The 27720-nt window shown below is 40.1% G+C and overlaps 1 protein-coding gene across 1 annotated transcript; it reads right to left on the bottom strand.

Annotated features, from left to right (window-relative positions):
* Positions 1–4494: 4494 nt before the first annotated feature.
* GPR37 (G protein-coupled receptor 37) lies at positions 4495–26928 on the bottom strand. The gene is made up of 2 exons (XM_047850400.1): positions 24825–26928; positions 4495–7923 (listed from the first exon to the last, which is right to left on the bottom strand). Exons 1-2 carry the CDS (start codon positions 25845–25847, stop codon positions 7105–7107), a joined length of 1842 nt encoding a protein of 613 aa, XP_047706356.1. The 5' UTR covers positions 25848–26928; the 3' UTR covers positions 4495–7104.
* Positions 26929–27720: the final 792 nt, after the last annotated feature.

The raw sequence follows: 27720 nt of genomic DNA on the forward strand, positions 1-27720 counted from the left end.
GTTTATGTTTTGAATATCTGATGGTAAAGGCATCTTCTGTAGGATCAGACCAGTTCTTAACCTAGGTAGTCCTAAAATGGAACATTCTGGTTGACACAAATAATGTAAGTATTGCTAAGTAACTATGAAGTTGAGGAAATTTGAAGCGTGTCCTTTTTGAGTTCATAGTGTTGCTAATACATAAAAATAATATTAATAAGATATAATAATAGTGGCTAATATTTAGTGAGTGTTTATTCTACAAAAGACTCTGTTCTCTATATATATGTTAATTCATCTACTCATTGTTGTAGGTCCCTGAAAATATCAACCATGAGAGAATATTCGTATAATTATAAATTAGTTACATGTTCTTGGAAATTCTGAGGAATTGTAAAAGGCTAGAATGAACAAAGGAAGAATCATCACAGTTATTTGGAACATCTATGGCAATGTTTCTCCAAGAGAGGTCCCCAACAGAACTACTTGGGTGCTTAGCCCACCATAGACTTAGATTCAGATCCAGTGGCTGAGAATTAGCTTGGAAAAGAGACAGTGTCTCATGTGATAAATAATGGATCCAAGACTTTTCACAGAATCAGGGAACTTTCTGAATGTGAAATATTCAGAGTCTGAAACAGAAATTCCTACATGAAAAGTCTGTAAGACTCAGAGAGGTGAAGAATTCAAATGTAATCATTGCCATACACATCATGAAAATGAAGTAGTAATTTAAAATCTTTCCACAATTAAAAGCCCCATCCAAGATGGTTTGCTCAGGAGTTCTGTTGAATACTTAAGAAGAAATAATAGGAATTCCTTAGAAGTTCTTTCAGAAAATTAAGAGTGGAGCATTTCTCACCTCATTCTCTGGAGCCAGTATTACTCAGAAAATAAAACCAGAAAAGGGGGGTTCCTGGGTGGCTCAGTTGGTTAAACGTCGGACTTCAGCTCAGGTCATGATCTCACCGTTCGTGGCTTCAAGCCCCTCATCAGGCTCTGTGCTGACAGCTTGGAGCCTGGAGTTTGCTTCGGATTCTGTGTCTCCCTGTCTCTCTTCCCCTCCCCTGCTCATGCTCTGTCTCAAAAATAAACATGAAAAAAAATTTTAATTAAAAAAAAAAATAAAACCAGAGAAGGACATCACAAGGAAAAACATACAAACTATCGACCAATATTCCTCAAAAATAGGAAAGAAGGAACAAATAAGTCACTGGCACTTAAATCCTTCTCTGGTTTTGCTTTCAGGAACCTAAGATAATAGTAACGTTCCTTGGGGCGCCTGGGTGGCGCAGTCGGTTAAGCATCCGACTTCAGCCAGGTCATGATCTCGCAGTCCGTGAGTTCGAGCCCCGCGTCAGGCTCTGGGCTGATGGCTCAGAGCCTGGAGCCTGTTTCCGATTCTGTGTCTCCCTCTCTCTCTGCCCTTCCCCTGCTCATGCTCTGTGCTCATGCTTGAAAAAAAAATTTTGAAAAAAAAAGATAATAGTAACGTTCCAAATCTAAAAAGAACCAAGAAAGAAGAGTGGAGGGATAGGGAAAGAAGTTTTATAAGGGAAATTCCTATAAAGGACATTATTGGGCATAATTTGGGAAATTTGAAAATGTACTGGATATTAGGAAATATGGCTGTTTCAATGCTTAATTTCTTGGCTCTGATAATGATGCTGAGTTCAGCAGGAGAATGTTCCTGTTCTTAGGAGATACATGATGAAGTGTTTACAAGTGAAGCATCATTAATATCTGTAACTTATTTTCAAACGGTAAGAAAAAAAAGAGAGCAGGTGTGAAAACTGTTAATAATTTGTGATTCCAAGTGAATAATGTACACATATTCATTATCCTTTTGATTTTTCTGTTCATCTTTTTTTAAAAAATAAAATTGATTAGAGAAGTGAAAAAAACACAGCTACCACTACATACCTATCAGAATGGCTAAAATTTTTAAAAATTAAAAACAGGCAATACCAATTACTGTTGGCAATATGGAGAAAGTGATGTGGGCTCTCATACACCGCTGGTGAGAGGGCAAAATGGTACAGCAGCTTTGGCAAACAGGTGGTCGTTTCTCATAGTTAAAAAGTAGACTTACCTAAATTTCCTCTCCTAGCTGTTTACCAGAGATATGAAAACTTACGTCCACATATAAAACTATACATCAATGTTTATAGTGACTTTATTCATAACAAACTGGAAACTGGAGACAGTGCAAATGTCCCTTAACTGGGAAAGGCATACACTGTGATACATCCATACAATAAAATATTACTTCACAATAAAAAGAAATAAACTACTGATACAGCAACATGGATGAATATCCAATATATTACGCAAAGACTCAAAAGCTATATATTGTATAATCCATTTATATGACAGTCTGAAAAAGGTAAATTATAAGGACAGAAAACAGATCAGTAGGTGGGCTGAGGGTGAAATAAGGAGTTGGCTACAAAGACGCATGCCTCCATGTGTCTTTGGAGACTTTCTAGAAAGGTAGAACTGTTCTATAGAACTCTAGAACTTTCTAGAATGATAGAACTGTTCTATACTTTTTGGTGGTGGTTACATGATGATATGTGCTCAGGACTATATGCTAAAAGGGGTGAATTTACTTTATATCTTAATAAAAAATGTATCTTAATTTTAAAACTAAATAACTAAATGTTATTTAAAAAGTCAAGTCAGTCCTCTCTCTAAACCATCCAATGGAGTCTTACCCAGAATAAACAGCAAAGTCATTGCAATAGCTTATCATCTGGCATCCTTTCAGCTCTCTGATCTCGTATGGTACTTCTCTTCCCCTCCCTCAATCTGTTCGAGCCACATTGGCCACTTTCTATTCCCGAAACCTATCAAGCATGTGTCCATCTCACAGCCTTTGCACCTCACCTATTCCCTCTGCTCTTCCCCCAGAAGGCTATATAACTTGTTTACTGTAATATCACCTTTACACTAACGTCTTCTTCCTAATTCCTCCTTATACTGGTACTCCTTTTGTCCATGTTACTTTTCATTATCAAACATACCATGTGTATATAATCCTTTAACATTTATTTAGTATAATTTCTGTCTCTCTCAACAAGAGAGGGGAGGGGTTCTTCAGAATTTTTTAACAGCTATGGCATATGCACACACAACAGTGCTTAACATATAGTAGTAAGTTGAATAAATGGTATTCATTGGTTGAATAAATGAATTGAGATATAATGGAAGAGTCATTATTTCACCCATCCATGCTCTGCACTCAATTTCACTTGCATACTTTTTATTACACACTAAAAATCAATCTTATCATAATTATTAAGGAAGTGGACCTTTATTCTAATTCCACCTTTATGAGAAAAAAGTAAATGATGAAAAAACAGAATTATTAAGCATATATTTGTAAAAACAGTATCAACATGTCCATAGAATAAACACAAATTCATCTGGATTCAGATGTAAATCACTTAGATCTAAAATATGGAACCAAGCGCTCGTTTGTTCTTCCTCTTCTGTGAAGCCTTCATTCCTATCTCTTTCCTCCCAACCACTGAGCTCTCAAAGGGAGTTGGTTCACTTTCAGCTTCCCACCATCCACTCTGTGCTTCATGCATGCTGCACTTGTCACACGAAATTTTATTTGCAAGGATCTTAAGGTTAAGAATGTTAGGGGCGCCTGGGTGGCTCAGTTGGTCAAGCATCTGACTTTGGCTCAGGTCATAATCTCATGGTTCGTGAATTCAAGCCCCACATCAAGCTCCACGCTGGTAGTGCAGAGCCTGCTTGGGATTCCCTCTCTCTCTCTCTCTCTCTCTCTGCCCCTGCCCCACTCATGCATGCTCATGCTCTCTAGCTCTCTATCTCAAAATAAATGAAAAAAAAAAAAAAGAAGAAAAGAAGTTAAATTATGTGTTCCAACTGCCTAGCCTAGCACCAGGCATAAAGAGGTTTAATAAAGGATCATTGAGTTGAATGTAAATGAGTTGATTTTTGAAGTCATAGATTTGAAGTCTTCAGAATTGTAAATTATCAAGGAAATGCTGAGTTGATTATACTATCCAGTTATAGATATATAATAGATAAAATGAATAATCTATATCTATATAGACATACATCTAGATATATAGATACAGACATAGATATTTTGAAGAGAGTTTCATTGACTATCCCGAAACCACAGAGTTGATTTGGTTCAGTAGCTCAGACACCATTTGTAGAGTTTTCTGATCAATCAAAATTTTAGTAGACTTAATCTTATGCATGAATTTCTCTTCTTAAGGAAACTTTGAGGAGGGGGAAGACACGGGACGGGATCTGGATTAGAAAGAAGTAGAGCAAAAAAGGTTAATTTTTTTTTTAAAGCATGCTTTAGGAATTCTTATGAGAAAGCTGTGATCAAGGCCATGAGAAAACTTCCAAGCTACTTCACCCTTGGGATGACTTCATTGTGGTTATCAAAGTTTCTACTTTGACAGAGATAGCATTCAATAAGAAGGCATATGTTTCAACTGAAAGTCAAGGATACCAGGAAAAAAGAAATTTGAGTCCCAACTGCCTCCATTGGAGTCCAACCTGTATAATATTTTCCTAATTGTTTTTTCACTTTCAGACTCTTCCCAATAGCTCATTTAAATTGTCTTCAAATTGATCTTCCTACCACAGAGTTGCGACAATGTTTTTCCAGTGCTCAAAAAACAAGCCACATTTCCTGAAGGACTCCGTCTGAACATCTTTCAAAGCATGACCCTTTTATAATACGGTTTCAGTGCAGATTTTCATCAGCATATTCCATGAGGCTTCTATGCACACATAGCATGGGAACCAGACCGGACCAAACCAAACATTTATTCTTCAGCCGTACCCCACGAGTTTTCTCTCTCTTCCTTTCTTTAACCAGCTCCCTCCTCCTGGAGTGTTCACTCCTCATAGTACTTTTATCAAACTTCTGACAGACTATCCATCCAGTTATCTTACACAGCCTTTCACGATCTCTCCCAGTCTGGTGGGCTCTCTCTCTCTTTTCTGATCCATCATGGACCTTTACACCTCCCTAGCAGGTCCCAGCTTTAACCATCATTGTACACGCATTTGTCTTATTCCTGCTTTCTCATGCCACCCCTGCCTGATTTTGAAAATCTGACACTAAGCTCTGGTTACTTTTATTTACTATAGGTGATAACATAGAACATTTTCTACATCATGTTCTCAATCAGTTTTTCTCTCTTTTTAAAAGTTTATTTATTTTGAGAGAAAGAGGGAGTGAGAAAGAGAGTGAGAACATGAGCAGGGGAGGGGCAGAGGGAGAGAGAGAGAATCCCAAGCAGGATCCTTACTGTCAGCACAGAGCCCACCGCACGGCTCGATCCCGCGAACTGCCAGATCTGAGCTGAAACCAAGAGTCGGATGCTTAACTGACTGAGCCACCTCAGTCAGTATTTCTTGATTTATAAAGTTGACTAAGTATCAGGAGAGACACTGAGAAATCACAATTGTTGATCTCAGTAGCCAAAACCTAGTTTAGGTGTCCTCAAGAAGTTTTCCAAAGATTTATTACAGGGATCTATAAGAAGACAATGGTATCTTTTTTTTTTTTTTTTTCTCATTCTCAAATCCCTCAAATTCCATACAATACAGATAGTGGGGCAGTGGGGTGGGTGGAAATCCCTTCAGAGAGTACTGGACTAGGGAAAAGGAGATATTCTGGACATTGTCATTTAGTTAATCTGAGTGTCATCTGGAAGATGAATGGTCTAGATTAAGTATCTTTAATTTTTCTAACACTAAATCTTAACAATTTAAATAACATCATGCTATAATCTGGAAGAAAGAAGTCACCACTCAGTTATGCTCAATGTACAGAAATTGACAAGCTGAAAACAGAGGGTGGTTTCTGGCTAGAAAATTGGTTTCCCTTCTATGCTTTGTCTGAAGACAGAGACGTTACATCTATCGCCAGGCCTCTGTCTCTGCCACCTGATTTAGACACGTGTCCTGCGTGGCAGGCAGTCATCCTACACAACTGCCGGAGCTTAAACTCCTGAGGGGAATCTAATATTCAAATGGAGAGGATTAGTTTTTTGTTGGAAGCTTATGGAATATCAATTCAAAATAAATTTGAATATTCAAGTGTTCAAATCAAGATATATAAATATTTTATTATCCTACTACTGTACTTTCATTCTACTTCGAGAAATTAAATCACACAGATGTAACCAAGTTCATTTTTTAAGTGGAGAAAAGTTAGAATTCAGAGTGCTTCAAAGGTCAGTGTTCAGAGGAAATCAGATGACAGGTGCATCATGTTTTAGTCCTAGATTCTGCTCATAATTCATAATGGGAAAATCTATAGCTCTATATGCTAGTTCAGAGGTGAATAATAATGATAAAAAAGATACTTTCTTCCTGCTCTGCTGTCTATTCACATTTTATAAATACTTGGAAGTAATTTTACATCTGTATCTGAATATTAAAAATACAATTTTGTTTGAACATACAATATAGTTGTATATGAATCATGCATATAAAATAGTACTATTAGGAAAACTGCTTTAGAACATAGTGATTACCTGCCTTAAAGGAAAATAGAACTTTAAAGCAATAAGGCTGATTTTAAATTGTGCATAGAACCAGTAATTGTGTATTTAAGGCAATTAAAAGATTTATTGAATCTCGGTTAAAAGTAGATTGACAATGACATTAAACAATAAAGCATAATTTATTTGGTGCTACTTTGTGAATGCTCCTTAACTACAAATCATCTCACGATACCATATACAATATACTGTCAATCACAACTCAAACATAAAATAACCTACAAAATCGCATGGCTATCATCAATATACACTGATTATATTTTTAAAAGAAAGTTAGTAATTAAGTTAAGGTGCAGTAACTTTTTTCAAATAAAATATTAGCACCATACCAGATATAATGATCTAAAACTATTGGCCTTCTCATACGTCTTAAATAACTAAATATAAACATTTTTTTTTCAAAGCACAAATATTAATTTGCAAAATCAGTTCTACAGTCGTTAATATTTCTCTCTTTCGTTGCATTTTTCCCCGGTAGGGAAAAATATGAAGTAAAAACGTTGACAGGATATGAAAAACACATAGATCTAACCAAAGAAAAGGCTGTTCTTTAGCAATGCGTTCCAACAGAAGCGAAAGTGGACATTTCGCGGCGGATGGTACTGAAAGGCGAGAGTTCGAGTTCTGTGGTGTATTCGTTGTCATTGTCGTCGCTGGTCACTGTCGAAGACTTCTGAATGCACTCATCACAGCAACAGCAGCAACACTCCATGAAGGCCCGACTGAAGGGTTTGCAAAGACAGAAAAGGAGGACAGGGGTGACACAGGACTTAAAGAACAAAAGGAACTGGCTGATGATATAAAGCAGGTCCATGGTCTGCTGGGAAACCCCCGTAGCCATGTAGGCAGTAACAATGTTGCAGATATTTTCAGGAATAATGCAAAACCCATACAAAATGGTCAGAGCCACCACTGTACAGTTCATCTGGCTTTCCAGCTGAATCTGTCGCTTATTCCCTCGGGTACAGGCTTTCTCCGCTTTGCGGATTTTCCTCGCAGTCACTAAAGAGCAGGTGATGGTGAAAAGTGTGGGCAAACAAAAGTAACAGCCGAAGTACCACCAGAGTCTTGCGCTGTCATAGGTAAGGGCTAGAACGTAGATGGTGTCCGGTAAGTCAGGAGAGACCTTGATGACGCAGCGTTCCGCGGGAGCTCGGCCACTAAACCCCAAATCCTCCTTGCTCAGCTGGCGGAGAACGACTTCTGGAAGTGCTAACAGTAGGGCACCCACCCATATAACAGCAAGCTTGGCAGTTGTGGAAGAACAGTTCTCGATCATTTCATAGTACATCTGCACGTTGGTGGCTGCTCGGAAGCGGTCTATACACAGAGCACATAAGGTGAAGGTAGTGACTCCGAGGGAAGCCACCTGCGGGAGGAGCACAGAATGCGTTTATTCCAGGTGATCTCTGAAAGATCGGAATACCAGGCAATAAATACAGATTGACAAACGGGGAAAAAACAAAACAAACGAAAAAACACAAATAGAACAATTTCCTGGAATGAGGCACCGTTAACTGGTTAACTGGGTTGGTGACATTTACCAAATCATTGTGAAGATGAAAATAGGCAGGGAAAAAAAAAAAGGAAAGAAATGTAGTGGTTCAGGGTCATGGAGTCAGAAAAATTTACGGCTGGAAGGATCCATAAGGACCCACTAGTCCAATACCATTTTGTTATTGAAAAGAACGCAGACACCCCAAGAATTTCAGTCACCACAAAAATGCCTGCCACCAGACGATCTAGATAAGGAAGGATAGTTGAGTGTATCCCATTTTCATTACTAAAAGGGTAATCATGTTTTCCAGTGTGGGTGCCGATAGCACACCTCACACACAGCAAACATTTAAGAGCTTATCGGGGCGCCTGGGTGGCTCAGTCAGTTACATGTCTGACTCTTGTTTCAGCTCAGGTCATGATCTCACGGTTTGTGAGTTTGCTCTGCACTGACAGCACAAAGCCTGCTTGGGATTCTGTCTCTCTCTCTCTCTCTCTCTCTCTCTCTGCCCCTCCTCCATTGTCTGTCTGTCTGTCTGTCTGTCTCTCTCTCTCCCTCAAATAAATAAACTTAAAACATACAAGAGTTTATTTCCAACAAATGAGATGAGTAGAGATCTCCAATTTCTCCTAATGTAAAATATTTTAATATTATTTTCAAATGATATACTTCTGGAAAACAAGAAAGGCAAAGTCTCCAGAATTTGAAATCAATGAAAAAACAAATGCCCAACAGGTCAGTGACTCCTCCCCCTGCACATTGCATGCTTGCCCTAGGGACATCTGCATTTCCTAGTGAGAGTTTCAGGTTGGTTTTAGCCAGAGGGATGGGGCCAGGTACCCAGGTAGAGAGGTAAGAAACAAGGCTAGAGTCAGTGTTTGTGGGGATTAGGTCAAAGATCCCCTTATGAATTTCAAATTCCCCAAATAGTGACATCTTCATGGGTATATAGAGAAAAAACATAAAGGGAAATAGTAGAGAAACTTATCTGCATTACATGATTTGGATCTAGGTGAACTGGAGATTAAAAAAAGGGCAAATTCTAACCAGGAGCCCGAATTACACTGGCCTAAGGCCAGAATTAACACCATCTATGTGGCTCAGAAAAACCCAAATTACAATTTTAAATTGTCCCAGGCACCTGGTGGAAGAAAGCACAAACCTCTCTGGAAAAACGCACTTTAAAAGCGGGCCTCAGAGAAATCCACAGATAAAACTCAAGGGAACATGAATTCACAATTAAAAATCACGATATGCAAGAGACAACCCACCACTTGTGAACTTATGTGCCAAAAGAAGCAAGGTACAGAATCAGGCATATATCAGCCGTATACATTTACCATGAAATAAGTACATTATCAAATTTAAAATTATATGATACTAAAAGAATGTCAAAGAAATAGGAGATATAAAAAGTAACCATGAAAATATGCAAAAAGGAGCCAGATATAATGTCTAAATATACCAGTCATAGGAAAATTTCAGATCAAAGAACCCTTTGACACTGTCCACATAGAGCCCTGTATCCAAACTCATATATGCGCATAGCCCAGGCATCTAACTAAATCAACAATTAAAGGTTAACAACCAAAACTATGTACATATTTTTTTCACACAGATACTTTGCCAGGAATATAAATGCATGTTCCTAATGTAAACATACTATCATTCTGTAGTCTGTAAAATATTTACAAACATCATACACTCTAACAGGGTACACAGACATGTACTCAACACAAGCATACATTTATTGATACCGATTATGTGCAAACACTCTGCTAGTTATTGGGGATATAGAAAGAAACAAGAAACCGTTCTTTCCCTCAGAGAGGTCATAGTCAGCCAAGAGGGGGAAGGTGGTTCTCACAGTCACAAGATAAACACGGTCGTCATCTGGGAGCACCAGATTTACTCAACTATTCAGAGGAAATTGAAGTAATTTAATGTTTAATACATGTAGCCATTATTTATATACTTAAGTAAAGACAATGAAGGTAGATGGTAAACTGTTCATGAGGTTTAAGATGAAACAGGAGACAAAAACTCCCTAGGTGGGAAAGATGTTTTGGGGTGTACCTTGGACACTCAGTATGTGCATGCACTCTCCTCTGGCAGCTATTGGTCATGCCTTGGCAAAGGGGCAAGGGGGAAATACACACACACACACACACACACACACACACACACACATACCTATATACATATATATTAGACATATATATATTACATATATATATTGGACATATATATAATAGACATTAACATTTTATATATATATAATTAGACATTAACATTTTGTAAATGTTAATCTCTAATTTTTTGGAACTCAAAGGGATCATGTTGAAAAAAGGAAAACCATTTGTCATAACAATTTGGACACTCAACACATTGGTTGTTTATCTGCCACATTCAAGCTGTCACTCTCCCCAGTAACGATGGTAACTTGCCTTGCAGCTTCTACGAGAGTTCCAACATCCAATGTTCTCCCCTTTTTACACGCAACACATTAGTCAACGTCTACCAGTCCCGCTACAGAAAGTAAGGACGTGGCATCCATGCCCTGACTATTCTCACAACTCTTAGTGGAGACAGTCTGAAAACGAGATGTAATGAGGGCTTAAGTGTATGAAAAGCAAAACTGAAGAAAAAGTATGACTCACAATCCACATCAGGGCAGATCAAGACTACATGACTGAGCTTATAAGCACAATTCCTGTTATACAAAATCTTCAGAAAGTTTGCCATACATACCAGTACAAGGAATATCAATCCGATATGACTGTAAAAAGTCATCTCTACATACACGTTTTTAAAATTAACCTTCAAATTAATGAATTGTTCATCTTGATGGTAATTTATTTTGCATCTCTGCCAGAGATTCAAAATAATTCTAAAATTGAGGCCCCTGCTGTGCGACTGTCTTAAGATCAGATCTGTCAGTAACTGCCACATTTTGAATGGAAACCCGAGGACTTGCTCTCTTCTCAAGGTCTGTATCAAACAGTATTACTTAGAAATTGCACTATTTTATTTCATGGATTTCTGAAACATTACATTTACATACTAATTTTTCAAGCAGTTTGACTCATTTCTCTAGAAGAACATGAACAACAAAAGGTTCTCCAACTATCAAATGCGCACACATCCTCAGCAAGGCTTTCTGTGTCATCTTCACTAATGCAAATCTTTGTGCATGTCACCCATGTATCCTGAGTCAGTCCATAAAGAAATCTACAAAGGTTAATGCTGTGCATTCTTTTACAATTATGAATAGCATTTCTATTAAAAGGAAAGCTTAGTAAGACAAAAACACTAGAGAATCTGACGACAGGCAATCTCTCAGAGACTTGGAACATCTATTTGCTTGGTAGTTTTCTATCATTCTTTACAAAGAACACATAACACTCAAGAGATAGCATCTTCTCCCCTGATTAATCTCCTTAATTTTAAACACAGAGATTTAAGATCTGGACCAATGATCACAAGAGCTAGCATTTGCATACCTAACTCTCAGTCTGTTGCAAAGCATTTCATGAAAGGTAATAACCGATGAACGTAGGTGGACATGTACTAAGAAGGGTGTGTTAGATTGCCTCTCCTTAGATATTTATGAACTGTGATACATATCCACTTTTAATTAGAAGAAGTTCACTTGCTAGAAAACCAAAAAATGCTTTCTAGGTTCTGTATATTTCATTGCACATGATAACAAAAGCCAGAGCAAGTTTTAAGCAAAATTTACATGTGCTCCTACTTTCACTCAGGAATTCTATGCTATTTTTTTTTAGTTTATTTGCATGTGAAAGCAGGGGAGGGGCAGAGAGAGCAAGGGAGAGAGAGAATCCCAAGCAGGCTCCATGCTATAAGCCTGAGCCCATCGCGGGACTTGATCCCACCGATCGTGCGATCATGACCTGAGCAGAAACCAAGAGTCTGGTGCTTAACCGACCGAGCCACACAGGCACCCTTCTACATTGTATTTTATTTGCAGATGCTTAGTTCTTCAGCCATATTCTCAAAAGCTGTAGGACTGAGCACCAAATATGTTTAAAAGAACATATTTGATCTGTAATCCAAATCGCGGTTTGAGGGAAGCTTCCCAAGTTTCATACACGAGTTTCAGGAGGCTCCTGCACCTAGTTTCTTGTTGTCAAATCGTACTTCTCTCTGATAGTGTTCTCCTCCGTTAGTATCCAGCTGAAGCAGGAAAGTCACAAGAGCTGGGGCCTTGGAGTAAAATGCTGCCCCAAATGCAGATGGCACTTACCATGTAGTTGCCAACAGCAACCGCAGCCCCGAGGCCGGTCCTAGATGTCTCCTCCCTCTTATTGCCACTGCCTGCAGTGCTATCACTTCAGATACTTTTCTGCAAATCCACTTATGCACTTGATTTTATGAAGCGAAAGAGCAAGAGAGGTACAAAGCCCCTGCTCAGTACATTCCCAAATTATTTATAGAAGGCTTTAAACATCTGTAAAGAATCAACTTCAGGGGCGCCTGGGTGGCGCAGTCAGTTAAGCGTCCGACTTCAGCCAGGTCACGATCTGGCGGTCCGTGAGTTCGAGCCCCGCGCCGGGCTGTGGGCTGATGGCTCAGAGCCTGGAGCCTGTTTCCGATTCTGTGTCTCCCTCTCTCTCTGCCCCTCCCCTGTTCATGCTCTGTCTCTCTCTGTCCCAAAAATAAATAAACGTTGAAAAAAAAATTTAAAAAAGAATCAACTTCAGAAATTAATTGATAAAAAACATCTGGATCATGGGTGGTGGGCTAATTTCTGCTATCTCAGATATGAAATCTATCCATGCAATTAAAAATGCAAAATGTTGGTGTAACATGAAAAGATCTCTATCACAATTTTCAAACATATTTGTTTACTTACAGCTCATTAGAAATTCTACCGAGATGAATAGTGCAATTATATGCAATTATAAAACTGTATCATAAATGCTGGATCTTCTGCATTTAATGACCATATCAGATTGCTAAAATTCAATGTCACTAAGAAATATGCTCTTGGGAGTAAAGCTGGAAGGGGTGGTTTTTTGAAGCAACATCCTGAGAGATGGAATAAGATGCAATCTCCTATTAATTAAACTGCAATGGGAGAAATAATTAACATCAACAAAAGCAGAACTGTAAACACTTCTAATAGACAAGACTATTAATTTTGAGAATGAAGATCAGAGGGAAGCTAGAAGCATAAATTTTTAACTATTTGGGAAAAAGATATTAAGCATTTGAGGGTGTTGGCATCAAAATACACAAACAAGAGAATCAAAAGGAACAATTCAAAAATCTTTCTTTCAAACAGCAATGCTCTGCCCTTCTCCATATCCCAGAGGAACAACCATAAAACTCCTTCAGCGCCCACTCAGTCCACATCCAGAGTGGTGAGGCTTCTCCAAGCTGCAGCCACCTGCGGCACTGCTTGGAGGCACTGGGCAGGCACAAAGTTGATACATGAGTACTCACCGTGGGAAAGCAGCAGCTCTGGGGTCAAAATGTTCTTCCCACTGTTCAAGTTCAAATTCAATACAAAAATATCAGCCCATGAGAAAGCCTAGGCCATCATAGTCACTTTTCCCGTTCCCTCAAAATGATAGGAAGAAAGTATGCACGGATGCTTTATGAAAAATGGTAAGGATCTTTGTAGGAAGATCCTTGGCTGTTGTCTTATCTGTTGCTCCATTTCTCAGAAGCGTACTGCAGACAGACAAATAACAAATCATTTTGAATGACAGTAAGCTATGAAAGTACAACTCTTACCAAATAAATAGTATCTCTTGCTAAACTTTCTGATATAAATCAGTGATAACAATGGGGGGCGGGGAAGACCAATGTACTTCCAAAGTAAAATGTCTTTCATATGAAATTAAGTCTATATGCTTCAGTACAGTGAATAGGCTGATTTTTAGAAAATAGGGAAATTTCTAACTAAAGTCATGACAACTGTACTCTATCCTAACTTATATTTTACCTCAAAAAGATGTTTAAGTAGATCTATTTCTGTGTACTCCTTTGTATACAAGTAACTCACAAAACAAGGGCATTACTGTTAAGAAAACCCATTCATTTGGACCATGAATGATAATCTATTATAAGTCTGTGGTTACAGGCCTAACAATCAGTCAGGAAAAAAGCAGGAGGAGCACAGGGTAGAGTTTCCTTTGAAACTCTAAATGTCTTCAGCTTGTATGTCTTTGGCTTCCTCTTGCATTTTCCATAATCCTTATGCTTACAGCACTTGAGGGCAACTTTTCCAGGAAAGAGACGCTTCTTTGAACACCAGTGGGACTAACGTTATCAGAGACTCTGCTGTGAATAAGATGGCCTTTTTCAAGAGGTCTTCATTTCAGAAAGCATGCAAGTCATGACACTGTGGTAGTAACACACTTCCATTAGTGTTTCCAAGTCAAAATAGAGCAAGGAGGAGAGATTTGCCGCACCCCTTCCAGGCATGCGTGCATCTCTAAAACAAAATAAAGCTATTTACAGCCACTCTTCCACAGTCAAAGAGAAGGCTTCTTACCTTTATCAAAATCACTAGAATTTAATCTGATACACCCACATATTATAAATATCCATTTATTTCAATTATACCCAATATATTTCATCTATACTTGATTCCCAATGTTATGGAAAAGCAAAATATTTTGAAGATATTGACTATTACTATTGTCTCATTCTCTATCTCCCTCCTTTTTGCTTAAGTTTAGTAACACGCTCTTACTTATTTTAAAAACAATTGAGACTACTTTTTTTTTAATATGAAGTTTATTGTCAAATTGGTTTCTATGCAACACCCAGTGCTCATCCCAACAGGTGCCCTCCTCAATGCTCATCACCCACTTTCCCCTCCCTCCCACCCCCCATCAACACTCAGTTTATTCTCAGTTTTTAAGAGTCTCTTATGGTTTGGCTCCCTCCCTCTCTCTCTTTTTTTTTTCAATTGAGACTATTTAAAAGCTAACATATCACCCCCAAACTTGTATTGATGTTATAAATCTTTCTTTACCTTATTGTCCCACCTTGACATAAGGTTTCCTACCAATTGTGACTTCTGGCTTCTGCAGCACAGTACATTTCTGTGTACTATGTATACACAGTATAACAGTACATATATATATGTATACACACACACACACACACACATACATACACACACACACATTTTACTACAACTTGAGTAAAATATTATAATTTGGTTATAAATGTGTCATTGCTCATTAGTATAAAAAATAACAGTGAAGCAAAATCAACATCATTTGTCCTAGGAGGGAAACAATCTATTGAAATCAACAGATGTTAATATATATAATTTATATATTCCATGTTGATTCTCAATAATTAAAATCCATTTAAAAATGTAATATTTATCCCAAGCCCAAGCTTGGCCATCCCAAGCTCTGATGAGTTTCCAAAGAACAGTAATCAGTTTTCACCAATTTTCCTTTGTCCTTAATAATATTAGTTTACATGACAGAAAACCTAAACTAAAAACATATTCCTCATCCATTTGCGGCTGGGTAATTATGATTTGAATGACACTAAGAAACCCGAAATTTTGAAGACAAAATTTCTCTTCTCTTAGCCAAAACTCCACTCTTGGTAGTCTGTTAAGGAAATACTCTTTCTTCACTCAATCCTCCTATAAAAGGTATGTACCTCTAAATCTTTCATCTTGCTGTGAATGAGTTAACAGATCTTTTCCTATACATGAGAAAGTTGAACCAAGGAGAAGACAGTGAAGGTAGGAGAAAAGGCACTTAGGGTGAGGAGTGATGAGCAGGAAGTAAAAAATGGCAGCCTTGAGCACAGTCATAGACTAATGAAAATGACTCATTCCAGTCCTGGATCAAATCAGTGACCTTGGCCTTGTTAATGCTATGAACCATTCAAGTGTGCTGACAAATAACAGTGAAAACCATCATAAATTCACAAACTGAAAGTATTCTATCTCGGGAATAAGCCTGGCACTGTGATTCCATCCTGCGTTTTATGGAAGTTTTATGGAAAGTATGTATATCTACTTTTCAAATAGAGAGGCCCCATATCTGAAGTTGCAGCAACCCCATTTTCCACTCTACCTTGAAAGTTTAGATGAGATCATCTCCTCTGGCAAAAAGAATGCCATTCTGATTAGGATACTTGAGAGTTAGTCTTGACAAGAAGGTTGGGTTAATTAGTAGACTTTGGCAGGTCAATTCTTGGGAAGTTAAAGGACAGGAGGATCCCAAGAGGATGAAATCAGAAGTGCAATGCCAGACACAAATCTCACTGCATAGTAGCTTGCCCGTCCCTCTCCCCACACAGTCCACACCCCAGACACAGATCCCTGTGCTTCCAATGTGACACTGTTAAATCTAGTTGCAGCACATGGAAAGAGCTTTTAAAGGTGGAAACATTCTATCAAGGTCCATGGTGTGGAAGGGGAAAAGCATGGTAGATACGCCTTCACCTAGTCAGCCTGGGAATCATAAACTCAGACCTATTTTGCTTTTGCAGGTATATTTGCTTCCTTTTTGCTGTTGAAGGATGCTTTGTTAGTATAACTAGGTATCTTGGCAATCCATGGGAACTCAGGATAAGTCCTCACTCAGAATCTTTCTTGCTTGAAAGATTAATCCAATTCTTGAGAAAGTCCATTCTTTCTGATACTCTTTCTATAATAGGGTCTGAAGTATCTATAATAGGGTCTAAAGTATCTCCATTGTCAGCCCTTCTTCCTAGGTTCTCTAAGGTCAAATTAAATAAGAGGTACACTTTTGAGATTTTTCAGAAGAAAAGGACTCAAATCAGTGTACTATTTATTAGACTGTTAAATAAATCATTCATTTAAGTAAAATTTTAAAATTTGGCTTAATTCCTTATGGCTAATAGACTCATAATTCCAAGGCAGAGATGGTTATCTCAGGCAATGTATTCCAAATAATAATTTAATTTTTAGAATAATTCTGTGTTCTAAGTGAAATTTCTAGGGCTGTCCTATCTGCCCAATTATCTTGCCAATCATTCTAATGGGCTTCCTATCCCATGAAATATTGAGAAAGTAAGAAAGCAAGAATTAAGAGACTTTCATATTTGTATCTTTTCATCATGGACCTAGGCTGTATAGATTTATGCAGATTAATAAGAATACGATTGAAAAATAATTAGAGCACAGTTTTCACTTGTATTTCTCCATTTTTAGTTCTGAGTACAACTGTGAGTGGACTCATTCCAGGACCTATTCCTGACTTCCATAATACCCGGTTTAAACCTCTGTTATAGGGCACCTGGGTGACTTAGTTGAGCGTCAGACTCTTGATTTTGGCTCAGGTTATGATCTCAAGGTTCATGAGTTAGAGCCCCACATCAGACTCTGCACTGACAGTGCAGAGCCTGCTTGGAATTCTCTCTCTCTCTCTCTCTCTCTCTCTCTCTCTCTCTCTCTCTCTTTCTCTCTCTCTCTCTTTCTCTCTCTCTCTCTTTCTCTCTCTCTTTCTCTCTCCCTTTCTCTCTCTCTCTGCCCTTTTTCTGCTTGTGTGCAAATGCACATGTGTGTGCACACACACACTCTCTCTAAAATAAGCAAATAAACATGAAAAAAATTAAATAAACTTATTATAGCACTCATTACACTGCAGAACATTACTTCTCTATAACTTAATTTTTTTAAGTTTATTTTTATTTATTTTGAGAGAGAGTGTGTGTATGTGCACGTGCACACATGCGCATGTGAGTGGGGGAGAGGGAGAGGGAGAGAGGGAGAGAGGGAAAGAGGGAGAGAGAGAGGGAGAGAGAGAGAGAGAGAGAGAGAGAGAGAGAGAGAGAGAGAATCCCAAGCAGGCTCCAGGCTGTCAGCACAGAGCCTGAGTTGGGGCTTGATCTTAAGAGCCATGAGATCAGGACCTGAAGGGAGGTGAAGAGCTGGATGCTTAACCAACTGAGCCACCCACGTGCCTCACTTATTCTATAACTTTAAAAGCAGTAAGGAATCTATGTTATTCATCTCTGGAAACTCTCCCCCCTTTTCTCCCATGCTTTCTACTCCTATCCCCACCTAACATGGTACCTGACATAGTAGAAAAGTCCGATAAATTTTTGATGAATAAACGAATAGTAAATAAATGAATGAATGATGACATACATGGAAAATGATTATAGAAGATAATGAATTACTCAAATTGTTCTTTAATCAGTTATTGGGTGCTGCTCTTTTATATATAATCCTTCCAAGCTGAATGCCAATGAATATCTCAAGAAGGGGAGTAGAGAAAATCCATATTTCTGTGTGTCTTCACTGACAAACTTTAGAAAAGGATGGCTTCTCAGTATAATAAATAGTTAAGGAAATTATTTGAATTTCACATTCGATTATCATAAAACTTTTATTTATGTAGAATCTAAATTCAGTAAACCTTGCCATACACTATTCATAAATGGCATTGTAAATAAGAGCTCATTCTATAACTTTTTAAAACTTGTCTGTGAGAATCATCAACTATTTTTATTCCGTGGAAATGTAGAAAAGGATTATAAAAGGATTAATGGGAAGTCATAAAATATTTGTTAAGCACTATTCTCACACAATGAGTTTATTTTTCCAGAGAATATTATTAGTAACTTTCAAATTGCTCAAAAAACTGTTTGTTTCCACTTACAAGTCCATCAGAATACCTAATGGCTAATCCACAACTCAAGCAAATTTGCCATCCGCCATGTTAAGTGCGCTGTTACTTGAATGTGGGGCTCTAGGGCAATCTGTGTGGAATCGCATACCTGTATGGTAAGTCATCTTCAGCTTCCAGGATCCTTCCTTTCTTACCTGCCAGTGCTAACTACAGTCTCAGGCAATTAAGGAGCCATCTATTCCACTCAGTTTAAAAACAGTATTTTTAAAGCCATTGGAGAATTTGGCTCTTTTCACCACAAAAGATTGTAGATCTTTCACAAATCATCCCTGGTCCAGGGGTCCTGGGGAGATGCATTCCCTCTATCCATCCTCTACCCTCACGTAGGAATCTGTGTCCCAGTAAAATAAAAACAAAGTTCGATCTGAGATTATCTTACAACTATTTGAAGCCTTCTTCCCTATCACACATCATGAAGGTATGAGTTCTTTAAAGGGGAGCCTGTATCGTTCAAAACTTCCAATTAATGTCCCAACAGAAATAAATATTTGGCAGCGGACTGGAATCAGACGATACACTGACCGGTTGGCTTCCATCAAGTAATGAGCAATGATCTGTTCCAGTTGCCATATTCAGTGCCTGAATTATTTGGCTTTAATAATTTTTTACATCCTTAAAGGAATAGTATGGTAGGAAACTCCTACCATTCTTCTTATTCTCTTATTGCAGTCCATACCCAGACCTTCATTTCCATCTTTCTCTCTCTCCCTCCTTTTTTCCCTCCCTCTCCCTTGCCCCTCTCTTTCCACATACAACTATCATTTTGAGCATAGTTTTGTTTATTTTGTCTATTTCTAGATTTGTTTATTTTGTCTATTTTGTCTACTATCCGATAAACGAGTTTAAAATGATGTGTCTGTTAGGATGACCACCATCCACTCAGATTCTCTTCTCTCCTATCCCCTTCTCCTACCATTCCATTTGCCCTTGGTCCTTACAGGATTTATCACTAGGCCCCAAAGATACCAGAATCCTGGAATAGAAAGAGAGAAGTTATCAAGTACAACAGTTCCCGGTATATTCCCACTCATAGCAACATTCAATATGATAAAACAACTCTCTAGCAACAGACCCAGGAAGCTGGCTACTCTCGTCAAGCCTTATGCCAACAAAGTGAAATAAAAACAAGAGTTGAATGTAAATTGCAAAGATGTGTAATTTCTGCTGAAGAAACAACTCCTCTTTTTCTACACAAGCCCAACTTTCCCCCAAATTCCACTGTCTCCTTAAGATTATGCTAATACTGAAGTTGTAGGGGGGGGTGGGGGTGGGGAAAGAACTATGGTAGAAGAGGAAAAGAAGGCAAAGAGAAGAGAGGAGAGAAAATTTGTGAATACAAATTAACTGTGGTCTAGCTACTATGGAAAACAGTATGGAGATTTCTCAAAAATTTGAGAATAGAATTACCATATGATTTAGCAATTCCACTTTTGGGTATTTATCTGAAGAACATGAAAACGCTAACTTGAAAAGATATACGCACCCCTATGTTCATTGTAGCATGATTTACATTAGCCAAGATATGGAAACAACCTAAGTGTCCACTGATGAATGAATGGTAAAGAAAATGTGGTGTGCATATGTATGTGTATATATTTACAATGGAATATTATTCTGCCACAAAAAAGCATGAAATCTTGCCATTTGCAACAACATGGAGGACCTCAAGGGCATTATGCTAAATGAAATAAACCAGACTGGGAAAGACAAAGACCATATGATCTCAGCTATATATGGAATCTAAAGAATGAAAAATCTCAAAACACAAAAAACCAAGCGCATAGAAACAGAGAAGAGACCGGTGTCTGCTAGAGGCTGGAATTTCTGGGGATGGTTGAAGGGTGTCAAAAGATACAAGCTTCCAGTTATAAAATAAGTCATGGGGATGTAATGTACAACATGGTGACTATAGGTAATAACATTGCATTACATACTTGAAAGTTGCTAAGAAAGTAAAAAAGCAGATCTTAAGATTTTCATAAGATAAAAAAATGTCATAATTATGTAAGGTGATGGATACTAACTAGAGTTATTGTGGTGATCATTTCACGATTACACAGCTATTAAATCATTATGTTGTACACCTGAAACTAATATCATATGTCAATTATACATCAATAAAAAATAAAAATTAATTGTGGATAAAATTTTATACTAAGAAATATTAAAAATAAAAACACTGGATAAGGCAAAACAGATTACTATCTAAAAGGTAAATCATACACTATAAATCAATAATAACGTGCATGGGGGGATGTCAATAAATAAAGTCAATATAAGAAAGTAAAAAGTGAAGAGAAGGCAAAATCTAAATAAAAGGAAATAAAATTCAAATAATTTTAGAAGTCTTGTGGTCAAGAAGAAAACAATTTGGTGGGGGAAAGGTTTTTGAGAAAGTTTAAAGAAATGTAATTATTTATAGTGTCTTTTACCAATCTAAAACACTTCGTGATTTTGAGAACATGAAATGTAACCTATGTAACTTGATTTGATAACTAAAGTAATCATGCTTGACATATTAAAAACTGCAATTGTATCAGATTATTGAAATTAAAAAAAAATTTTTTTTTAAAACAGCTACCAACTCTGGAACTTAATGTTCTGGTTTTTTTTAAAGGTTTTATTTTAAGTAATCCCTATACACAATGTGGGGCTCAAACTCACAACACCAAGATCAAGAGTTTCATGCTCTACCAAATGAGCCAGCCAGGCACCCCTGGAACTTACTGTTAATGTAAGACAAACAAGATGAAACCTAAGAATATAAAAAGCCATAAACTTCAGCATATAGCAAATGATGTTAACTGGGCTTATTTTTTCCCTACCTACTGGATATAAAAATCTTCTTTAAAAGACACCAAGGAGCAGACATCGAAAGAAACACTCCCTGGACATTCTTGCTTCCTAGATGTTTGTCTAATAAACAAGCTTGAGACAAAATGTCCGGCTACCACGGAATAGGTATATATGTTTGAGATGATCATTTCTCCTCTCTGGGTCTCATGTTTCATCTTTAAAATCAGAGGGTTGGATCAGACTGCCCGCTGGTTCTAATTTAACATGATAATTCAAAAGCCACTGTAGTGAGGGCTGTGGTTCCAGACTGCCTCCCCACAGAATTCCTTCAGGTATAAAGTGCTGATTCCAACTTCTGGGACTAGTGGTGATTGACGGCTCTTAGCTGCATCCCTGTCTAGGAACTGCCCTTCAGAGAGATCCACCCAGCTCAAGGTTATGCCCCCTTCCTGGAAGCAACTTGCATCCAGTGACTGGTCCCTTTAGGGGACATAAAGTCTGGGCCAGCTTGCCTCAATTCAGGATATTGTACAAGGCCCTCGGGGCCCTGCAACTCCCTGTGGTATCAGCTGAGGTCTCAGTGGGATCTGTATCACGGTTCAACTTTCCCCCCTGCCCAATTCTGCTTCCTTCATTCCCTACGAGGCACTGAACCTAAGCACACACCCCAATAAACTTCCTGTGAAGCAAATATCCACATTTGGGTCGGATTTCTCAGGGACGTGACACGGAACAGGCACTAAATCTCTTACTTCTTGGAGGCAGAACTGTTTTATTTTGAGTTTTGGACTGTATTTCTTGTTCTCAAAATCAGGAACTATGGGGCTGATACTACTATCCAATAATTATTTTCACAAAACATACTAACACATTATAAAATTATTTCAGAAGAATAGGATTAGGTAGGAATGTAGAAACACTACATCTGAAGATAGTCATTCATTACTTTAACAATAAAAAATGTATATTATAGTCTAATTTTTAAAGAAAAAAATGAGTAAATTTTTTTCCAACCTTTGCTTCTCTAGGGAAAATAAAACCTAGTACTAATAACTAAAAAAATAGGGCTATAAAGAATAGGAAAAACTACAGAGCAAACAAAACAAAACAAAACAAAAAAAGCAGTAATTGTTTTAATAATAAAAGAGGTAAAAAATAAACTTAAGAAGCAGAGAATTTAAAAATGAAATACAAATGAAAATACACATTTTTTAAGAATCCTCAGAGTTAGGGGCGCCTGGGTGGCGCAGTCGGTTAAGCGTCCGACTTCAGCCAGGTCACGATCTCTCAGTCCGGGAGTTCGAGCCCCGCGTCGGGCTCTGGGCTGATGGCTCGGAGCCTGGAGCCTGTTTCCGATTCTGTGTCTCCCTCTCTCTCTGCCCCTCCCCCGTTCATGCTCTGTCTCTCTCTGTCCCAAAAATAAATAAACGTTGAAAAAAAAAATTAAAAAAAAAATCCTCAGAGTTAGAAAAACAATTAAAAGACATACATAATACCATCATCACTCAAAACTCATAGGTTGCATTAAACCTGAGTTTTTATATCCTTTTCTGAATTTGGATGGGATTCCTTTCTTTTAAAGTTTTTTTTTTTTTTCAAGAACTTGGGTAATATGTTTTTTCTTTCCCCATTTTTTTTTTCTGTCTTCTTTATATGGTTTTTCCCTCTCATGTATAAAGGTTTTATCATGCCCAGTACATTTTAGACAAGCCAATCCACTTCTCTTGTATGGCGGCAGTAGGGGGTGGGGAGCGGGCAACTCTCCTGGTCACTGTATAGTTTACTTTTGTCTCATTCTTGTATGTCAATTTCTTCTGCATTATTCAAGCAAACAATCAGAGAAATCTTAAATCTTGACCTTGAAGCTGCAATTGATAGGCACATTTCTCTTACATGAATTCAATTACCTCCTCTGCAATTCAAAAATGAACTACCAAATAAATTAGACATTTCAGAGCTACTTGGAGCCTGGCAACAAGAGAAACCCTAGGTCTTGGTGAAGTAGCAACAGCTGATTTAGCCAGCATGGAATGATTCTGCATCTGATCCCTGCCAGGATAACAGAGGGTCTCATTTACTGTCTCTTCCCTTACTTCTTCTAAGTAGGTACTGTTTTCTGTTTACTTATCCCCTAGCTTTAGGCCCTGGAACAATGTTGAACACAGTGTCACTGGCCCTGGTGCCAGACAGGATCAGGGGCTCTGGAATATTTACAGTTTCCCTTCTTCTGCTTCCATAAATGAAATGGGCAGTCTGAATGGAGGAAATCAAGGGCCAGCTGGCTAAAAACACAACTGGCAACAAAGCACTTGGGCTCCTTCCAAGAGCTGGTGTTTAAAGAGAGGCCATTTAAAGAGCAAATTCCAACCACCATAATAATGGTTCAGGACACTAGCTGTAAGAAGAAACAGTAAGATTTTCCTCAGAAATATTTTTGTTTCCAAAGTTTGGAACCTGTTATATTCCCTCTTCTTCTTAAGAAATTTTCTAGAGTTAGTCAATCCCTTAAAATAGCCAATCAATACCCTAACAAATGACAAGTATATGTTGTATACTTCTGAGAATTTATATATCTATATATAAATTCTATGCCATGATGGCCAACGTGTTATTCTTGCTTAAGTGCATTCACACGAAAGAAATAAAACTGTTAAGAAATGGAGAAGGAAAAGGAAAGAAATCAAAAATGACATAAGAATTTAGATGGGATAGCATGGCAGAGAGCCAAAGACACGTAAACTAATTTTGGAAGGTTATTAACATATCATGAAGCCAACTGACAAAAGCAGATTTCCTTTATTAAATAAAATAGTATTCCAACTTATATATTTAAGAAAAAATGCAATAATCTTCTTGGGGAGAAATCATATTGGAGCCCTACTGGATAAACAAAACATGGTTTTTTGTGGTTGCTGGGTTCTGGTAAGACAACCTTGACTGGTCACTTATTAACCCTAGAATCTCTGATAGGTGCCAAATAAAAAATATATATAAATGCCATATTCAGAGAGATAAATTTAAAATCTAAACAATTCTATACATTATGAGATCATAATTAATTATATCATAATCCAGGAGAAAATGAATTTGAAGATGGGTGAACAAAGCTGCCTCTCTCTCTCTCTCCCCCCTCCCTCCTTCCTCCCTCCTTCTCTCTGAATGATTGGCAAGAGAAATGGAGGAAGGTACCCAGAAAAAAAGTGAAGGGGTCCAGCAGCCAGGTAGGTGCGTGGAACAGCAGTTCTGATGCTATAAATCCCAGAAATGGGTAAAGCCAGTAGCTTGAGACCCCCTGGAAGGCATTACCTCGATATAGGGCACAATCTTACAAGAGAAGTCCTCCAGCAGCCACTTTTTCGTCAGCTCGTGAAAGATGACAAGCGGAAGGCAGAAGAAGATGATGAGAAAGTCCCAGAAGGCCAGGTTGGCCAAGAGGGAATTGGAGATGCTCCGCATGTAGTAGTTGTGACACACGATGCACATCACCGCCAGGTTGCCAATGATGCCAGTCCCGAAGATCACCACAGACAAACACATGACCGCATAGGCGCCGTAGGACTCCTGGGTCAGTGGGTAGAAGGGGTTCTTTATTCTCAAGCGTCGGTTTGTGCTGTTTCCCCGGCGGGGACCCCCGCGCTCGTGGATCCCTTCGCCCGAGGACCCATTCTGGGCCAGCGCCCTGCCAGGGGGTGCAATTGTCCTCCTTTCGTGCCCAGACAGCCCATTGACCGTCTTGGGTGGGGTGTCGTGGTGGGAGCCCTGGAGTTTCCCGCCTCTCCTTGGCCAGTAATAAAGGTCGCTGGCGCCAGGTTCCGTCCTCACATTCTGCTCCTGGCTGTGCCCAGAAATGCCAGAGCCCCTAGGACCCTTCTCTTCCTCCTCTGAGATCTGAAGGAGGAGTTGGAGAGCCGGGGGGTTCCCTCTCGCCAAAGTTCCAGGGGGCTCCTGACCTCGGACACCTTTCCACCTCCAGGCTCCAGGCGGCCTGGCTGGAGGTCCCGAGGGTTCTGCGGTCAACGCCTCCGGCCCTCTGCCCGCACCTGGGTCACCGCCCGGAGCTGCCCTTATGTCCCTAAAGGGCGGTGCGCGCACCGCTGCCCCCTGCTCCTCCTCCCTGAGCGCACGGGCTAGCAGGTCTTCTGCAGAATTTCCCAGTCCCCAAGAGTCCCTGCTGCGACGGTGGCTCAGTGCAGGTGAACAGTTTTCCCCCAGGCAAGTTTCGTTTCTTGGCGAAGAAGCGGACCCGAGGGCAGGAGAGGCAGAAACCTTGAGCAGTAGCAGAAGCAGCAGCCGCAAGGTGCGGGCGAGAGGCGAGCCCGGGGCCCGCATGGCTCGGTGAGGGCGCACCCGGCGGCCGCGGCTCCCGGTTAGGACCAACACCTGCTGCCTAAGTTGCTGCTGAGAGTTAGACACATGTCACATACTCACCCCCGCCCCGGCAGTGGGGGACGGGAGATTACGGGGAGGTTGGGGGATGGGTCTTGGGTCACAAACCCTCCCCCTCTACAATCCTTCCTCGTTTGGCTTCCCGTGCATCTCTCGGCCGAGCCCACCCCGAGCGCTGCGTATCCCCCCCGCAAGGTTCAGAGAGGGAGTCACTGCTCCCGACGGCTGACCTTGAAAAGTTGTAACCAACACCTGACTGTTGATGAATGTTGCTACCGGGAGAAGCCCGGACCAAGCCCCACGTTCCTCCCTGCCTTTGGGTGGTTGCCTTCTTGGTAACAGTTGCTCTGCCTATTTACATCCTTTCGATACAGCTTTATCCAGTTGGTAACAGTTGTGCTGCCTTTTTACATCCTTTCAACCGCTTTGTCCAGTTGTAAGCCGAGGTCGCTACAGGGGGAGAAAAACAAGTTCCCCTTCTTCAGATGACTGGCAGCCACAATCCCGCTCCCGGCTCGCTGGAAACAGGTTGCAAACAGCCAGACGCCGCGCAGACGCGCCCGGGAAACTCTTGCCCCACCTAACCCCAGCGACTCTCCAGGCCGCTGCTGCCGTGGAGAAGCGGGATGCGAAACCCGTGGTCACTGTCAAAGTTGCTTCTCTTCCAGCTCAAAGTTGACCAGGGGGCGGCGCCGGCTGCTGGGCGGTGCGTCCTGGCGGAGAAAGGGAGTCGATGGCGGGAGTGAGGAGGGCGGGCGCCGCTCCTCGGTGGACGGTGCCGTGCCGGCGGCCGAAAGAGCTGGTGGCGGCGACAGCGGGCGCTACCCGGGCGGAGAGTGTGGTGCCTGGAGCCGCCGCGGGCGAGGCGGTGCATGGCCGGAAAGGGGGAGGTGGCCCGGCCTCTCCCCGCGGCTCCTGTAGCTGCGCGCGAGGGCGACACCCAGCGCTCCGCTCCTTGCCTCCTCCCCCTCCTCTGCCTCTTCGGAGAGATGCCGGTTTGTGGGGAGACTGGATTCCCTGGTGGTTTACGACTCATTAAACCCACACACGTTTCATTCAAGCCCTTTGTAGCTGCTTTCACTCGTAGGAGCTGGAAGCGGAGAGGGAACAAGGGCGGGGCGCGGAGCTAGGGATGGGCGGGACACGTTAATTCCCCAGATGTCGGAACCAGCTTGACAGGTCCCAGAGCCGGGTGGGGAGGAGCAGGGGCGAGACCCGTGCTTTCTCTTCCCATCCGCCGTGCGCATGCCCGGGCCTCGGCCCCGAAGGAGTAGTAAGGTGAGCAGTCCGCTCACCTCGTTCGGTATTCCCAGGGGCTGAGACTCGAGAGAAAGGAAGCTCAGAGGTTTCCTTCGGCAGAGAAGGAGCAGTTCCTGGAATGGGACGCACAGTGAAAATGTCCAGGATGCATCGTTACCTTTAACACCGAGTTAGGAAGCAGGCTAACAGGGGTTACTTAGAATGCCCAGAGTACAAAGAAAGTAGTTCGTTTGAGGAACTAGTGGAAAATGACAGGTGGGCGAAAATTAACTTGGCATGGCTGACCATGCCTTTCCAACCTTTAGCAGGAAGCCTGCTAAAGCTGTTCAGGGTATAGTTGGTAAGACAGACAAATATAACATAAAATGGGCAAACTGATTAAGAGAGAAAGTGACAGACGAAGAAAAAAAAAAACACATTTTGAAATTAAAAAAAAAAGGCAACATCTAGAAAGAAGAGAAAATACAATGAAAAATATGATGCCAATTGTGACAGGTATAGAACAATGGCCCTCCAAAAGATGTCCACATCCTAATTCCCAATACCTGTGAAAATC

This window comes from Prionailurus viverrinus, chromosome A2, assembly GCF_022837055.1.
Source record: "Prionailurus viverrinus isolate Anna chromosome A2, UM_Priviv_1.0, whole genome shotgun sequence".
Lineage (NCBI taxonomy): Eukaryota > Metazoa > Chordata > Mammalia > Carnivora > Felidae > Prionailurus > Prionailurus viverrinus.

Excerpts from the sequence above, each read along its gene's own strand:
- GPR37 (XM_047850400.1), bottom strand. The coding sequence starts at position 25,847 with ATGCGGGCCCCGGGCTCGCCTCTCGCCCGCACCTTGCGGCTGCTGCTT. Across the intron at positions 7,924-24,824 it reads AGATTGTGCCCTATATCGAG|GTGGCTTCCCTCGGAGTCAC; the intron begins GTAATGCCTTCC and ends CTCCTCCCGCAG.